This window comes from Vollenhovia emeryi, unplaced genomic scaffold (assembly GCF_000949405.1).
Source record: "Vollenhovia emeryi isolate VEMERY1.0 unplaced genomic scaffold, V.emery_V1.0 DF939361.1, whole genome shotgun sequence".
Lineage (NCBI taxonomy): Eukaryota > Metazoa > Arthropoda > Insecta > Hymenoptera > Formicidae > Vollenhovia > Vollenhovia emeryi.
The window spans coordinates 1-19,147 of record NW_011967005.1 but is presented as its reverse complement, the minus strand read 5'-3'; the positions used below and the strand labels follow the sequence as shown (position 1 = coordinate 19,147).

The 19,147-nt window shown below is 38.7% G+C and overlaps 1 protein-coding gene and 1 pseudogene across 1 annotated transcript; one reads left to right on the top strand and one right to left on the bottom strand.

Annotated features, from left to right (window-relative positions):
• Positions 1-3,762: 3,762 nt before the first annotated feature.
• On the top strand, positions 3,763-8,109 carry LOC105558254 (annotated as a pseudogene).
• Positions 8,110-8,567: 458 nt separating this feature from the next.
• LOC105558253 (transcription elongation regulator 1) lies at positions 8,568-18,778 on the bottom strand. The gene is made up of 15 exons (XM_012005838.1): positions 18,682-18,778; positions 17,211-17,457; positions 16,877-17,095; positions 15,760-15,963; positions 15,348-15,618; positions 15,027-15,259; positions 14,786-14,946; positions 14,416-14,624; positions 14,190-14,340; positions 10,241-10,687; positions 9,955-10,161; positions 9,514-9,780; positions 9,345-9,422; positions 9,050-9,273; positions 8,568-8,896 (listed from the first exon to the last, which is right to left on the bottom strand). The coding sequence occupies exons 1-15, from the start codon at positions 18,694-18,696 to the stop codon at positions 8,893-8,895; spliced, it is 2,937 nt and encodes a 978-aa protein (XP_011861228.1). The 5' UTR covers positions 18,697-18,778; the 3' UTR covers positions 8,568-8,892.
• Between the last annotated feature and the right edge of the window lie 369 nt (positions 18,779-19,147).

Genomic DNA, 19,147 nt, shown 5'->3' with positions numbered 1-19,147 from the left:
CCCCAAGGCAAGTGCGGATTTACCTCGTTCTTGCACCAATCTGCTTAGGGGGGCAAGTCCAAAAATCTCAGTTTATTTAACTAACAATGCACTTACGTACGTCGTTTTTACACCAATCGATCGGGCTTGGAACGTTGCATATAATGATGTTAAAACATCATTTTCGCCAAAATGTGGACTTGCCTCTTACTTGCAGCAATGTCTTCAATTATAGAAAATGAAACAGATCGCGGGGAAACACCTCTCCTTCTTGTATTTAATCATCTACTTGTACATCTCGTTTCCATTTTCATAGTCCACTCAGATTGCCAGACAATCTGCCGCGCTGAGAAGAGGCTATATAGACTTGCGTAAGGAAGGACAAGTTTGTCCGTGTTTATTCGTCATGAATTAAATAAATATTTAATATCTATACTTGTTCTCGTACACTGGAAAGCTAAGGGAAATGTTATATAGGAATATTTATATATTTTATTTCTTTGCGGAGACGACTTATACATTTCACAAGGTTCTTATTGGAAGATTTTATCAGATCAATAATTATCTCAGTAATTAAATCGCAATTTACCCTGCCTTGGTAATTAGGTCGCGACCTTTTCTTTATATTCCGCGCGGTAAATAAATTGAAGGTGTCAGGAGAGGGAGGCAGTTAGGTAAAAAAATATTCAGGGATCTATCGGTATTACCCAATGCAGTCGCTGTGAAATTGCGCATCCCCTAATCCCGCGATTATACCCTATTCTCAGCGCTAAAGGTACACCGACGCACGTGTTATGCCACACTGTAAACACTGTATATAACGAGCATATACGTTAGCCAAACACGTGTCCTCCTCATGTATGTATTTCGCATATTTCAAGTGTGGCTCGCTGTAACAGACACTGTACCTACGCGATTCAGGCCCGGTTTCACCAACGTTGTTTAACTTTAAGCCTAGCTTAATTCGTTCTTTGTCTCTTTCCGACTGTTACTTTAGAAAGAGACAAAGAACGAATTAAGCTTAAAGTTAAATGACGTTGGTGAAACTGGACCTCAAAGAGATAAATAATTATCAACAAGCTACTAAAGAATGTACCGCTAAATCTAAGATCCCGAGCTTCTGAAATTTCATGTTTTGACGTATAAGAATGTTAGCGAGGTGACCTGATCGAATTTACAATTAATTTTACAAGGGGATTGACGCGATGCCCCGGATAACCACTGTCGTTACAATAAACCAAAACGATCACACGCAAACTTGTTACATAATAACAGTAATAGACAATACGTTAGCTGGACGTTGGACTACTAGGATACGAACAGTTTCGGGCACTTTACGGCACGATTATACCTAAAGTTCTAATGGGCGAGTAAACGTTGATGTCAGTTATCTCATAGTTATTCTCAATTACAAAGTAATTATACGTCGTACAAATACTGGGCAGCATATCGTGATGTTAAGAGATTTAAAAAGTCTGACCAAATTTTATGAAACACATCGAGCTACTGACCGATATATACATATTATATGTATATATATGTATATACATATATCTGATGGAAATAAATAAGATATAAAAGAATATAATTATGGTCACAGGTAAGATTACAAATAAGTAAACTAATAATGAAAATGTTTCAGTTCAGTTATCTCACACAAACGATTCGCCGGTATAATTTTTTATTGCTATCGTTGCGAACGGCATCTCTCTATCGAGATACCTATAACTATAATTTAGGAATCGTAAAGTCATTCCTCTGTATGTGAGCTAGCGTGAAAGAATTGTGTCGTTAAAGAATATTTTCGCTTATGAATCGATCTTTGCGAACGAATGAATGGAACTTTGAAAGCTTTAACGTAACATCAGCCGGCTGAAAGATTATCGCAACGGCGCGTTCTCGGTATCCCCTCGTGTACGTATTTATAATACGTACGTTTATCTGTACTTTTGCGTTACTTTCTATCGATGTGTACGTATGTATGCGAGTTTCCTACAATCACTTAACTGGAAACTTTGTCGGATAAGCTTGAAACCACACATTCACTCAAGCTATGTAAGTGTGTTAGATACCGTGAAGTTGTAATGAATATAGAACAGAATCGCCTCACGAAGACACCTAGTCTTCCATTATATTCCATCATGTTCAGCAGGATAAAATTGAATGCAATTCCGTTCTTCGTTATTCTTGAATCAAAAGGAAGAATCGGAAAGTTCAATTGTCGCTGCGACGAATCCCTTCTCTAATGGCACACGAGAATTCTTCAAGTACCTATATCTTCAAGCTGCAATCTATATATGAAAAAGTTTATAGAGAACTGCTCCCTGGACGATTGCAATTACGGATAGTTTTTCATTGCGTATCTATGATATAATTAATTATCGCGACGCGCGCTCCGATAGACCGGAAATATAAATGAAACGAGTCGCAAATCGCACACAATTAAGGTGGTTCTTGCAGGACTTTGAAGTCACAAAAGCAACTATTATTACTAATGACAAATATGAATGATTTAGTATGTAAAAATCAGCGTACATTTAAATTAATTATTCCGTAAGGTTTTTTCTCATTGAACCGTCGGTATAAACTGAAAATATCAGAACGAAATCACAAATTTGACTAGAGTTGGAACCATACATTTGGCAACGTCGCAATTTTAATTACAGGATGACAGCCGGTGTATCGATAGTGAATATATTCATACAACTGCCGAAAAAGATTGTATTATCTTTATAACATCCATTGAACCTAAATTCAACGGTGGGAGAATGGTAGGACACGCGCCTTGTGCTTATGCGTCAGCTGAAGCACGTGCGACCGTGCGACGCGACGTTGCCAAGCTGCCACTCAAGACGGCCATGACTCTCGTGTCGTGTCAAAAATTGCCGAAAGTTCGTCGGAAGTTTCGCTTTATTTATGGTACGGTACGGTCAATCAGTTTGGTGTCGCGTCAGTATCTGTAGAAATGTTTATTGCATCGATTAAACAGTTTTTTATTCGTTCATCTTGGCGAGAAGTATGAACGTATTCCATGAATGTGCGATCTGACCCTCCTTTCCCTATTATCAATATGTAAAATTGCCAAAGTTTGCGGACATATATCTCCGGAACCAAGCGGTAAAAAAATCCGAAATTTTTCATACACGCTCTAGGAACGTTAATCTTTCATTTGATATCATATTTTTCGAGTTATCTCGGTTTGACCTAAATGCAAGAACCATCCAAGTGCCAGACAGATCGAGTGTGCACTGTAATTCGGCGCCGAAATGTACCGTACGTTTGGCTCGTTATATCATTATACATATTAATACGTACAGTCACGTACAATCTCCGCAGTGTTCGTATATTAATTACGCTCGCGCGGTCGCAAGGGAAAACAAAGTGAGACGATATTTTGCAGATAATGCACATATTTAACGTGATATTTATTCGTAGATTATAATCATTTCTTGATATTTATGCGGCACCCGCGTGTTCGGTCGTCAAACTATTTGATTCTTTACTTCTAACAATTAGTCCCCTCTACCTTCCCATGACCGGAAGTCAAAGTCTTGCGTAGCACCCTGTATATTCGTTCGCCTTAGGCTGATGGCAGACAACCATCCGTAAGCGCTTACGGCTTAAGTTTTTCTCTGCCTTACCGTAAGTTTACGGCTTACGGAAGTCCGTAAGCGCTTACGGATGGTTGTCTGCCTTCAGCCTTAGCTTAGCGCTCATGTTCTTCATGGCTGCGTACGCCGCGGCTACTATGTTCACGATTGATGTGACGTTAACACGCTTGCGCGATATGATTACGAGTTCGGTGTCATCCCTTGATTGGTTCAGCTCCGATTGTGGGGGCACGGGGATGCTCAAGAGTCTCAAGCATCCCTTCCACCATGGTCTCAAGCAAGAGTTCAAGACTCGTGTTCGATCATTGTACGTCTGTCCGACCTGACGAGCACGTCTCAGTTCTTATTTGGGCAAAAAAAAGAAATGCCGGACCTGAGGAATTCGCATAAGAGGCCGCCGATCGCCTTTGGTAACGTGAAGAGGATTCAAGCCGATCTCTCTCAGCAGCAACGGGCGAAACGCAAGACACGCAGAATGCAGGACTTCGAGGAAAATCGAAGGGAGGTCTCGCCAGGCTCCGCAATATCACAGAATGGTGAGGCGTGATAACGCAATCCTTATTGTTATGCAAATGTAAATGCGCGCGATACGCCGGGAGAGATTCACGGATATCTCGAACGCTTATTAATGTTTCGATAACGCGTGCCTCGTTTGGTCGACGTTACCTGTAGGCAGCGAGTCAGGGATTTTTTCTGTTATTTATGTACGTTTCAAACTCACCTTCAGCGATGATATGATGTAGACGAAAGAACAGCAGGCGTGAATATCAATCTTTGCCAACGAAGAGACTCACCAATTCTCGATGAATAAATATGTAAAACATAAAATTCTTTCTCTTGTGTTATTAAATAAATTAATTCTAACACCGATAATTTTCAATGGTTTAGTAAATTGCATTTATGAATGTTACATAATTATTGTAACAAAAATAATGTAGATAATGGAACGTAGCAATCGTGCGCGTTTACGTTTGTTACGTAAAAGAAATTGTGCGTTTTAAATGTTGTTTTCAAAGTTGTTACAGAAACTTCTAGAAAGAAGTTATCAGATTGGAGAGCCAAACGGAGGAGCAAAAAGGAGACGCAGAAATCCCAAAAAAGCCGCCATTCGCCGTTGGAATAGTACGTCATCATTTTTATTCTCCGATATCGAAAGTCGCGCATGTAAAGAAGAAGAAAACGGTCCAAGGGCAAACAAATTCTGAAATCACAAAGAGAATTACAACTAATGATGGAGTTTTTACGGTGCTCGCTTCCATAGAAACACAGGAACGAACTGGCTCCTGGACAGCGGTCTTCGTTAATTTATCGCGTGCGAAAATATTTTTATTTCGAAATGGGCTACTTTTGCACGCTTCTCTAAGATAAAGTTATCTAGGGCTATCCAGGAGGCGGACTAAATTTATGATGAAGTGGCGCAAACGATTTTCGTTTTTATTTATGATGTAATATACGAAAAAAAATTAAACAGTATTAGTCCCTCTCTTCGGGCTGTTGAACTTCGATTGACGTGATACTATGCGAAGACAATGTAAGCGTACTGGTTTTCTCGATCGCTGTTTGGACGGAACCGCTAAATTCAGAATTCGAGCTATTCCTGCTTGAATTCTGACCGATCACCTATTTCTCGTTGAGTGTTGTGGTAAAATGGTCGTTCAAATGGCCTACAAATTTTCTTCTTAAACTGTGACTTCCTGGCCTTCCCGATTTCTCTATTTAACTCTTCCTGAATGTTTTTTCGTATATTACATCATTTATGATGAAAACCGTATGGCTTCTACTGCTCTCCTTATTAGCGTCTGTAGGATGTTGGGTTCGATTCTTATTACGATCGCACGATCGACGTGGGACAATAATATACGAAATTACATCATTTATGCTGTAATTTCGTATATTGTTGTCCCACGTCGATCGTGCGATCGTTTTCGCGACCTGAGAGGATTGGAGGGTTACTCCCCGCGAGTTGTATGTGCGTCGAGTATACGGAATACGGAAACTAATCGCACAAAAGATGTACAAAAGGCGTTCTCGTTCTCGCCTGAGTAAGGCGTTCTCGCCTATAGCAAAGCGAGAAAAGCGGGCGTGAAACGGCTGTTGCGCGGCTCGGCGAAACCGGGCACGAGCGGCTCTACGATGAAAACCGATATCTCGATCAAGGTAATCGTGAGAGTGCGTCCGCCTAACGAGTCACGGGACAAAAGCCGGACGGTCATCGAGGTCGTGGACGACAAGATCCTCGTCATCGACCCGAAGGAGCACGTCCCGCAGAAGGGCAGGGACATGCTGAAGAGGCAGAACAAGCAGCTGCAGTTTACCTACGACCGGGTGTTCGACATGGCGTCCAGCAACGCCGACGTGTTTGAAAGCACCAAGAGTCTGATCAGCAGCCTCCTCGACGGCTACAATTGCTCCGTGTTCGCGTACGGTGCCACCGGCGCCGGCAAAACTCACACGATGCTGGGCAGCAGGGAGGACCCCGGCATCATGTACCGCACCATGGCGCAGCTGTTCGCCGAGATAGAGAACCAGAGCAAGCACCGGGAGTTCAATCTGGGGCGTGTCCTACCTGGAGATATACAACGAGAACGTGCAGAACCTGCTGCACAAGACCGACCAGCTGCATCTGAGGGAGGACGGTAGGAGCGGAGTGGTGGTCGCCGGTCTAGAGCCGATCGCCATCCAGAACGCCGAGGAGTTGCTCTCGCTGCTGGCGGAGGGTAATAAGAATCGAACCCAACATCCTACAGACGCTATATAAGGAGAGCAGCAGGAGCCACGCGGTTTTCATCATAAATGATGTATTGTAATATACGAAAAAACATTTAGGAAGAGTTAAATAAAGAAATCGGGAAGGCCAGGAAGTAGCAGTTCAAGAAGAAAATTAGTAGGCCAAAATTTGAACGACCATTTTACCTATGACACTCTACGAGAAATAGGTGATCGGTTAGAATTCAAGCAGGATATTCCGTGACTGAGCACATTTACAACGGTTTGTATTGAAATGTGTGATCGCGCGCTGCGGCCAATAAGCGAACCCGTCGTTTCTGTCGTTGGCCGCGTTGCGCATTAATATTGTATACAAATAAATTAAAGACCCAAATTAATTTATGTAAATAAATTACTTAGGTACACAAATGTCATATAGCGAACGTATTAATTCGCCGTTTCCGCCTCGCGAAACAACGATAATACTATAAGTCCAATAAAACAATAAAATATATCGTGTGGTCCTGATCGTTCTCTGATTGACGTAGAATCAAATATTTTTGATTCTGAATTGATTTGAAATTGACGACCGAACACGCGGGTGCCGCATAAATATCAAGAAATGATTATAATCTACGAATAAATATCACGTTAAATATGTGCATTATCTGCAAAATATCGTCTCACTTTATTTTCCCTTACGACCGCGCGAGCGTAATATACGAACACTTTCTATCGATGTGTACGTATGTATGCGAGTTTCCTACAACCACATAACTGGAAACTTTGTCGGATAAGCTTGAAGGCTTGGGGAGATTGTACGTATATTAATATAATGATATAACGAGCCGAACGTACGGTACATTTCGGCGCCGAATTACAGTGCACACTCGATCTGTCTGGCACTTGGATTTAATTGTGTGCGATTTGCGACTCGTTTCATTTATATTTCCGGTCTATCGGAGCGCGCGTCGCGATAATTAATTATATCATAGATACGCAATGAAAAACTATCCGTAATTGCAATCGTCCAGGGAGCAGTTCTCTATAAACGTTTTCATATATAGATTGCAGCTTGAAGATATAGGTACTTGAAGAATTCTCGTGTGCCATTAGAGAAGGGATTCGTCGCAGCGACAATTGAACTTTCCGATTCTTCCTTTTGATTCAAGAATAACGAAGAACGGAATTGCATTCAATTTTATCCTGCTGAACATGATGGAATATAATGGAAGACTAGGTGTCTTCGTGAGGCGATTCTGTTCTATATTCATTACAACTTCACGGTATCTAACACACTTAGCTTGAGTGAATGTGTGGTTTCAAGCTTATCCGACAAAGTTTCCAGTTAAGTGGTTGTAGGAGACTCGCATACATACGTACACATCGATAGAAAGTAACGCAAAAGTACAGATAAACGTACGTATTATATTATAAATACGTACACGAGGGGATACCGAGAACGCGCCGTTACGATAATCTTTCAGCCGGCTGATGTCACGTTAAAGCTTTCAAAGTTCCATTCATTCGTTCGCAAAGATCGATTAATAAGCGAAAATATTCTTTAACGACACAATTCTTTCACGCTAGCTTACATACAGAGGAATGACTTTACGATTCCTTAATTATAGTTATAGGTATCTCGATAGAGAGATGCCGTTCGCAACGATAGCAATAAAAAATTATACCGGCGAATCGTTTGTGTGAGATAACTGAACTGAAACATTTTCATTATTAGTTTACTTATTTGTAATCTTACCTGTAACCATAATTATATTCTTTTATATCTTATTTATTTCCATCAGATATATATATGTATATATATAATATGTATATAGTATATATGTATATATATAAATAATATGTATATATCGGTCAGTAGCTCGATGTGTTTCATAAAATTTGGTCAGACTTTTTAAATCTCTTAACATCACGATATGCTGCCCAGTATTTGTACGACGCATAATTACTTTGTAAATGAAAATAACTCCGAGATAACTGACATAAACGTTTACTCGCCCATTAGAACTTTAGGTATAATCGTGCCGTAAAGTGCCCGAAACTGTTCGTATCCTGGTAGTCTAACGTCCAACTAACGTATTGTCTATTACTGTTATTATGTAACAAGTTTGCGTGAGATCGTTTTGGTTTATTGTTTATTGGAACGTCGTAATTTGTTTAATGACAAAATAGTAATGTTTTTAATAATTTTACAATAGCTATCAATTTTACTACCGGAAAATTAGTGTAATATTTTTTCAATCTTTCTCATACCACTTTAATTCACATCAGTTTAGATGAGACAAGCGTATCGAATACATTTCTTGCAATGTAAAATAATTACGTTATACAAGTTTACCGACACTCTGTGAATAATTTCATTTAATATTATTCAACAATATATATGCTTGCGCTACAATATCTCATAATGCATTACACTCTTAAGTGTGTATAATTGGCATTCAAATATTTTATTGAATCCTATACAGGCAATAATTCGGTGTGTAAAGTAATTCAATTTAACTACAGCTATAAATCCATTCATTTGTTACTGTTATGTGTCATATGTGTTTCACACTTCGATATAGATCATTCTTCAACTGAAACAGAAATATATGTTTAGTAGAGAACGATATTTGTGTAACAGCCTTTCGTCTCGAGTAGCGTACGTAGATACCAAAGAAAATTTTTATTCAGAGACGAAAGGGTTAAGAGAGCAAAACGTAATCTTTGTTCTGCTTATTGAAATTTACTTTGTAGTTGATCTTCTCGATGGTTCCGAAGCAGTAGGAGGTGGTGGAGGACCCCTACGTGCCAACTCTTCCAAGTAGCTCATTAACAGTCGAGTCCGTTCGGCAGCTGCTGCTTCGAGCACGAGAAATCGGCGATCTTTTCTGAGAATTTCTTCGATCTCTGCCAGATGCGAACTATTGTCTTGAACCTTTTTGTATGTCTTGTCAGTGATTAGCTTCGTTTCCTGAAAAATCACACCTTCTTGACCAAGAGGTACATTTGGTTTTTAAGCGATATATCATGAATTAAACGTACCTGTAGGAGTTCCCTAAAATCAGCTTTGGCAGCAACAAGTTTGTCCTTAATATATTCTTTAAACTCTTTCTCGCATTTCTGAAACGATAAAAAAATATATGGGATAAGTAATAATAAATGTTCAGAATCTTTTAATTTTTTTTTAACGTTGAAAGTAACGATTACGTACTCGATCGCTAGAAGAAAACTTCAAATATCTAGGATCGTCTTTCAATAGTTTCTTAATGTCTTTCCAGGATGCAGTAAGTTCCGTAGATGCGCCTACTTCATCAAGTAATTCCCGAAATTTGTCACGTTTCTTACGGCCCAATTGTTCAATGTGTTCATTAAACAATCGTTCCTTCTCCTCGCGGTCTAAACTTTCGGCCAACTCCCACCTATGGTCCTTCCTCAATTGTCGTTTCGCTTCTCTCCACGCCAGATCACCGTTTCTTACCTAAAGTTGAAACAAATATTTTAGATATTCAGTAATCAGAGATAACAATAGTTCTCATCATGGGCGTATCCAGGGGGGGGCAGGGGGCGCAGCTACCCCCCCCCCCCCTAGACAAAAGTCTGGATACGCCCATGGTTCTCATAGAATATTGTGCAATTAAAACGAAATGCGTACCAAATCGGCTAGAAGAGCACTGAAGTGTTGAACCGCCTCTGTGTGACGGTGATGTTGTCTTTCCTTATCCCTGTCGCGAAGGTGTGTAGCCAGAGTCCTTTGCACTTCTCTTTCTCTCTCTCTGAGACTGGCTTCCACTCGCCTTTCGCGTTCTCTCTTCTGTTTCTCGCGATCCTCCTCCGAATCGGAATGCTCATCTCCCTCTTCCTTCTAAAACAAAACAAAAATCGTACAGAAGACATAAAAATAACAGACAGAGACAGAGATTGTTTATTATTGTACTCACGTCATTCTCCTTTTTGACGCTTTTATCGTCACTTTCTTCAATTTCCCCGCTTTCTTTCTCTACCACCATATCCTTTTTCTCCTTCTCGCTCTCCTCCGTGGATGTTTCGCTCTTTCGTTGCTTCTTTTCCCTTGTATTATCTTTGTCAGGTTTGTCCTTGCTGGACTTAGTTTCTTTACCTTTATCCGAATCCTTACGATCCCTATCCTTCTTGTCCGTTTTGTGGTCTTTCTCTCTGTGCCGATGGTCCTTGTCTTTCTCCTTCTCCTTTTTCCGCTCATCCTTCAGCAGGCGAACGTAATCTCTAAACCAATCTTCCCGCGTGCTTGCCGACTCTACGACTCTGTACCTCCAATCCGTTTCCAACTTTTTCTTACAATCGCTCCAATGCGAATGCCTGTCGATGTCTTTGTGCTCACGTAGCATCGCAAAGAATTCCTTTTTCACCTGAAACGCATTTAACATAAGAGTTTTCATCGCTGAAGAACAATTACTGCTTGCTTATGTACTATTATACAATTCTTTTGTTTATAAGATCAAATTTTTCTTGTCTCTCTTATGTCATGCACGCTTTAATGATATTTCCAACCAATTATTACACGCTCAGCCACATTACAATCACTTTTATAAACATTATGATATATAATGATCTGTAATGTGGATCAAACTATTTCAACTTGCAAACCTTTTAAATGGTTTTCAAACTACATTTCGTTAGGGGTAGAAGAAATAGTCATTCGTGTTCGTTCGTGTCAGGAGGTATCACAACGTTAAGGACTCTATTTGTCGGATTTTTTTTTAATGAACTAAGCTGGTCATTTTTTTAGCTGAAAAAAATTATTAACTCATTATTCCTGTAAAAATAATTATTATAATCATCGTCATCATTAAATGTGCAGTATTCAATTCGCTCGCATTAAACATAATTAACTTAAAGTTAAATTTGTTCGAAATCATTGCATGCCTTACATGTACACGATATACTGCCATTTAATAATGACTGAATGTGTAAGGTAAGTAAATGTTTAACTGCCGTCCTTGCTGAAACGAAAAGAAATATGGTTAGTGCATTATCATTAACTTGGAAAACATTAGAAGCTCGCAGCCGTCCAAATTACGAAACGAGTTTCCATCTAATTTCTTTTCTTTTCTCCTACTTGCTACACTCTAAAATACCTCTCGAAGAACGCATAATTTTAGTAAAAGCGTCACGTATTTCACAACACATCGCATTGTTTACAAAAATTACAACGCAATTATTCTCTTGATATTTTTCTTGATGTTTTTTTCCATAAAAGTAACAGATAGATAATTAAATTAATGCTTACTAAAATGTTATCCTATTAAAATTAAGTGTATCTCTGTTCTCTGTCTTTCTCTTTCTCTCCTAAGCCTCGATTCTTTTAGTTTGTAAATACTGAAAGTATTAAGCGAACAAAATTAGCTGTGACAGACAGATGCTTTTTCAATTGTCTACGCAACGTGTGAGAAACCAAGAAGCGTCCTGTAAAATAGCTTTCTTTCCAATGTCCCCATTGCGTAATTTGTAAACGACCGAAATGATTTGGACGATGCTCTTTGTTGCATTAAAAAGAAGAATGTTTAGGTATTGTCATTATAAACGACAATCGAGAAATGATTACAGCTCAGACACTGGCACATTTTCGTCTTTAACTTGCACGTAATATTCGTTACTCGGATCCTATAAGGATTTTCAAGGTACTGAAAAAGTTTGTGCTTACATAACTGCTTGGACTTCTTTTTATCTCATTCTGACTGAAATTAATATGAAAATCCACTTGTATTATAATTAGAAGAAAAATTATTAAGGCTTTCAGACGAGTGTAAAACAAATACTTTTATAAAAACCGCTCACTCTATGCCAAATTTAATTTTATATTATAAGTCTATACCACAACTTAGCGAGATAAATCTTGTAAAATGAATCACGACAAAGTTCATGATAACTTTATTATTCTTGATAATAAGAAACCGTTTGTATCTTGTTTGTAAAGTCGACTTAAGATTACTTGAGAGTTCCAGTTGTGTTTTTACCAATATCAAATTCGATGCATCATGTATTGACATAAGAACAACAGTAAAAATGATTTTAAGATAATAATTCGTTGTTTTTTTTGTTCGTGAACGTAAGATATTTTACCTAATATAACCTGTATATGCAAGACAATTTTTCCGATTGACAATATAAAAAGTAATGCTCGAAATAGCTACTAAAAAGTAAAATAAACGAAACAAATATTCTATCACGTCGTCGATGAACTTGTTTTTATGTCCATACATTTAATATAAGTTCTGTGGTAGCATTAGAATCGAATCTTTATATCTCTTTAGAATTGGAATATATAAACTCTGAGAAAAACTATTCTGCGGACTAATGCTACCTCGGGCTTTTGCGTATCCTCTTTTCCTTTCAAATGAATTAAATCGTTTTTCCTTTCAAATTGCTTTTGACTTTGGGGAAAAGTTAATCTTTTGAAGTAACGTGGATTACGAGTAATATACAAATACCGAGTTTGTTCATTGTCATGACACTCTGCTTTGAAGTAAAGAATGCGGCGCGCGAGGGTGTGCCAACAGTGCCCGCAGAGAAGGTGGGAATGGTAGATGACATCATCCATGCCACCAACCAGCTTCAGTACCAAGCCACTCCACATACGGAACCTGTCCTGCCTGCATCCTGACTGAAGTGGAGAGTTCAGAACACATAAGTATATAAGGAAGGTCAAATACTAAGATTTTATTCTCTACATCTCCCATCTTAGAGCTACAAAAACTTTTCGATTTCGATCGAGCAAATCTACTGGAGTAGAGAGAATTATTATTAGAGAAATATCTCCTGGTATATGTGTTCTTCAGCCGTTATAATTTTAGGAATTCGTACTATCTTACAAGTGGAACAAAATAATAACATACCTATGACACCTGAAAGAAATTAATTAATTATCGCTGTAAAAACATAAACTTCATTAAACATTACTAAACGTGTATCCTCGCCTACACAGGATTAAAAACGCTTTGCATCTATGCTTAATTTGATTCTTATGCTATCGCGCATTGCAAAGCCTCGCTTAATAAGGTGAAGAAATTCTTATTGAAATTAATAAAATAATATGTAAACATAGGAGCAAGTGCCGAATAAATGTATTCAGCCCATGCGCAACTTATCGCGAATGTAGTATGTATTATATTTATATGCTGCTTCAAATATTCTTCGGACAGCATTTATGAAGCAATTCACTATAAATAAACGACATCTGCCTGGAACGGAAGGAGAACAGTTTATTGGAAAGTAAGGTAACTAAAAAGTGGGAAATGTGTAGTTTGTGATGCTTTTCTTAAAATATAAAGGACTTTGAGGTACACTTTGACAGAAAAAAAATACAAATATCAATTATTTCATATAATTTTAAATATGTGATCGATGTATCCGAGTAAAGAAATATTTTTACAAATCTTTAAATGATAAATGATATGATCATCAATACGTGTATAATATTAACCTCCAATAAATTTCAAACTTTCATAAAGTGATAAAAATGAAAATTGACAATAAAGTTAGATAAATTAAACACACATTAGTTTACTTTGTCTAACTTTAACAATTATATTAGTAAAATTGTTGGATCTAAAATAATTTATTATTTCCAGAGTACATGAAATTTATTATGTGGCATTGTGAGGTATTAGTGTACCTAAATCCTCTATACTTAATAATTATTAAATATATAAATATATATCTAATAATTATATACACACACTTCTGATGGAAACTTGGATAGGGATATGTCGCTATAAATCTTACTTGTTCTGTCGAATGTCATCAAAATATTTATAATTATTTGTATTATAATGCATGGTCCTGAAAAAATGTCTTGCATTGCCACACAATGCGCGCGCACATTCAGTGATGTTAATAAAATAAAAATACCTGTTCTCGTTTCGCTGTTTTTTCCTCTTTTTCCCTCTTTCGCACTTCCAGAAGATATTCGTTGAAAAGGCTTTCTCGTTCGCGCATCTTTTCTACATTCTTAAATCGTTCATCTCTTCCATGTTTTTGAGCAAAATCACTAAATGATGATCTACAAAAAAAACAGAAAATGTATCATTTTCCGTAGAAACAAAGGGACTGAAAAAAAATCTCTTTGTACACGTACTTTCCATGAAGTCCTGCCTCTTCTAAAAGCTTCTGGAATTGCTCTTTTCGTTCTTTCATTTTATTCCTCTTTTCTCGTCTCTCTTCTTCTGCTCTCTCCTTCACGTACTTCTCGAAGACCTGCTTCCTTTCCTTCGACGTTAGAAGTAAATAGCGCGGATCAAATACTATCTTATGAAGTTCTTTTTCCCAAGTACTGAATGCAGATACCTGAAAACATAATAATCCAGTTATTCTTGACACAATATGTTTATAAGAACGGAGAATTTTAAAAGTTGTGAATAAAGGAGCCAAGTTTCTGTAATTCGTTTCAGGGACAATAAATTAAAAGTAACATAATGGTTTACACAAATGATAATAATATAATTTACATCTTTCTCTGCAAGCATATCCCTGAACGACTTGATCCTCGTTTCCAGTGGAACTATCGCCCTCTCCCTCGCTGCTCTCACTTCGGCCTCTATCGCAGCTTCCTTGCCGATGTCGATGGTCTTTTTCCCCTCCTTCTCCTCTTCTTCCTTGATGGGTGCGCCTGATAATATGGAAAAATAATATCAAATACTAGTTCGTTCAAATGTACGTATTAGTGAAACCTTTTAGAGTAGTAATTACTTTTGGTATCTTCGTGTTTTATCTTTTTGGCTGGTGTAGGCTGATCGTCATCGCTGCTCTCGCTGGTATCAGACTGACGGGCTGGTTTCGGGGCACCAACCGCGTCTGGTGGCGTTGAGATCATCTTGTCCACATCTTGACGACCAACAAGATCATCTGGCCTCTCCCAAACCGATATTCTCGAAGAAGGATTGTAGAAAAATACCCGTCCATCTCCAGTCCAAACGACACACCTTCAATACAAATATATTCGCTAGACTCACGTAAATGTAGCAGGCAATAACGAATTACAACATAAAAAACAGGCATCGTTAGATATACCATGGAGTCCCAGGTACTGGTGTACTAGAGATTGGCCTAGATTTGTCTTGAGGCTTTGCAGGTTCCTTAGCAATATTTTCCTCCTTCTTCGGCTTAGCGCTATCGATATCTTTTGTACTATCTTTGGTTTCATGAGCGTTTTCTTGCGGCTTTTCTTGCTTGCTAGGTTCAACGGCCGTGTTATTGTTGGTAACGGCAGTGGCAGGAACAACAGTACTAGCGGGGACAACGTTTGCTTCCTCGTTTTTCTGCCGTAATGTTAATTTCGCATCTAACAAAACGAAATTTCAGAATAAATCATAAAAAGCAATTTATATTACTACGTTTCGAGATCTGTAATATCTTAGATACTTCGCTTTACATATATTACACTCTGTTACAATGCTCGATAAAGAAATTACATATTACATACTTTCGAGATCTTTCAAGGCTTGTGGCTTCTCCCATACTGATTCTCCTGCTTTGCTGTTGTAATAATAGAATCTGCCGTCCGGTGCACGATGCTCGGTCCAGACCATAGCAGCCGCTACTAATTCAGAATCAAGCTGTGCAAGTATGGCAGGATCTTCAGCAGGTGCTTGAGATGTCATCACACCATGGGGCATTTGTGGCATACCTAAACAAGAATATGTAGACACTATCAGCAACACTATCGATCGATGCAAATTATAACAATGTCTCTTTCCCATCGTATTCGTCAGATAAAGGAGGGGTGTCAATAAGGCCGTTTTTTGGCCCACGTTAGAATCGTTCCAAACTGTGGTATTTTCTTCCTACCGATGTAGCTAACAACCTGCTAGAATCGTTTGCTGTCCGAGCAATTAGAGGCTGAGAACGGGCAATTTGAAATCTAAAAAAATAAGGTTTTTCACATGGTGGTAGTGGCGGTTTCGTATCAGCATGTCACTATTGAGCTTCCATGTTAATAAACAATCATGCAATAGCATCTCTTGCGATAAATCAGACGATCCTACTATAAGCCTAAATCAGGTATTGTTACCCGCGTACCGTTTCCGTTTTCGTTATAGCTACCGCGTGCCGTTAACCGCTTGTAGACGTCCGTTTACGGCGATTCCCGTATATAGCCGTACGTGTTGCCGATATCGCTTTATATGCGTATTTTCTTTTGTAGATTATTAAGTGTTATAATAAAGTATTATTTTATTTACTCGAATCTCACCGACTTAGTGTCTCGGACCTCCCTTTCGTCTGACCTGCTCTCCGAGCTAGCCGTAAGCAAGGCAGGTTGTTTTAACAGTATTATCCACGAGACTATGGTAATGGAAGCTCAACAGTAACATGCTGATACGAAACCGCCACTATCACCATGTGAGAAACCTTATTGATGTTTTTAGATTTCAAGTTGCCCGTTCTCAGCCTCTAATTGCTCGGACAGCAAACGGTTCTAGGAGGTTGTGAGCTACATCGGTAGGAAGAAAATACCACAGTTTGGAACGATTCTGACGTGGGCCAAAAAACGGCCTTATTGACACCCCTCCTTTCCATTTGCCCATTTCACTTTATATTACCCCAATTTGTTTGTGGTGGCCCGTAACCGCCAAAGGGTTGGAAACCGGGTGGTGGCATTCCGAAGGGCGCTGCTCCGAATTGCGTTGGGATCGGATTACCAAACTGATTCGGCATTCTGTGCTGCATAGGGATCATATTTGGCGGCGGTTGCATCATGTTCGTATTTACCGCTGGTGTACTTATCGGCGGTGTGTTGGCGACTGTCGTAGGTGCTGTGCCTGAAGTTTCAAATTTTTACTCTTTAATGCCAATACTTGGACAAAAGTTGAAAAGGTTTATTCGCGCAAAGCTCGAGGAACGTTTTCAAAATGAAATCGCTACCATTGAAATTACCATTTGACTGATTTGTCTCGGACGCTTGATTATTGACATCTGGTGTGTCGTTCAATGTAGGCGGTGGTCCGGTTCCGGGAGGCGCTGTACTTAATTGATTAATGGCATCTGTGTTGTTCGACGACGATTGCTCGCCGCCTTGAGAGATTCTGTTTTCGCTAATCTTGGTCGGTGTACTACCTGACGGAGTAGGCGTGGTAGAACGCGCCGCCGCTTGCTTCGACGCACCATGCACCAGCTGTTCCAACTGCAAAACCGCGAGATATTGTCTGAAGAATCGCCCCGTATTAGTCATACTAAATCTTGTGCAAAAGAACAAAATAAACTTTCGATTTCACTGACTGGTGAGCGAACTTACCGATTTTTGTTACGACATTGCTAATTTTTTTGCTACACGGTTCTTTATTTATACCTCGCCCCTGTGCCTGTATTTTACGCGTAGAGTTACATAACATAAAACTGACAATGGTAAAAATAATAATAATAATTTTAATATCGAGAAAATTTATAAATTTATAGATATATAATTTATGATAATTTTGCCATACGGAAAGATGACAATAAATCAAACTAGCTTAGATATACAGGGCGAGTTTTATTTCGTGGACGTCTTTTACTATGAGAGACGGATTACTGACAAATGTAGCCAACCCAGGAAAAAATAGAAAAATCTCGTTATATATTGATGTTTCAATCGGGTAATATCTAAATATATCTCCCATACAGCACAGATGGTTGCAGAAACGTTGCAATCTTGCAGAGACATTGCAGGGATATAAAATTGTAAACTTTCGATAGTAATATTGCAGCAATGTTTCAAAAATAATGAAAATACTATATTTTCTATTTAAAAAATGTTTCTAATTACGAGAATTTTATAATGTTATTTTCGTTGATACCAATAATATGCGAATTATTAAGTACTTGATCAGTACGGTGTTGCTCGCAATCTCCATCTATTGCGAAGCGACATAATCTCCTTAGGTTGCTTCGCAATAGCTTGCTGTGTATTGAAAAAGGCCCGGATGCATATGTAATTAGTAAATTCTCTGCTTATGTACAACAACAAATTATTCCAAAAATATTGCACTGCAATATTGCTATAATGTTGCACTGCAATCTCTCTGAGAATTTCAACGGACATTTCAACGTTGCTGCAATCCTCCAGAAACGTTGCTGCAATATTGCAATCTTGCAATGTAACATTTCTACAATCTTCCTGCAATCTTTCTGTACTGTGTGGGCTCTCAAGATACAATTAGATATTACATGATCGAGACATATAACAAGATTTTTCCATTTTTTTGTCAGTAATCTGTCTCTCACGGCAAAAGACTGGTTCACGAAATAGAACTCACCCCGTACAATCGTAACTAGCGTAAGTAAAGCGGTCAGATCATTCGCAGATAATAATAAAGGAGAAGCATTTAGTTGATTAAACCTGTATGGGTCGAAACTCGTAGGTATTTACCTGATCTTGTACCATGACCTTTACATTTAGCCCTTCCGGTTTTGTCCATGTGGTATCTCTCGTACGAATATTGTAATAATACGATTTGCCGTCAGCCGCTTTCGTCTCTACCCATACTTCTCCGTTGAGATCTAAACCTGGAATGTTCGCTTGTTGTTGCGCTTGCTGGGGTGGCTGCTGCTGTCCTGGAATCTACACATATTTCTTTATTCAGAAACATGTTCTCGAGCGTTTTTTTATTGAGCCTCTACCAACAGTAATGCCTATTAATTTAGCGGAAACTCCGCTACACCATAATAGGGAACTTTCCTCCATATATAAATGTGTTTTATAAGAATATACATATAGTGTATATTGTCATAATTTTAGTTAATATTGTATGTTCTTTGCCCCAGTTTAATGCCCCAGCAAAGTCTAAAGGTCTGTGTCCACGATGCTAGAACTTGGTCCAAGTTCTAGCATCGTG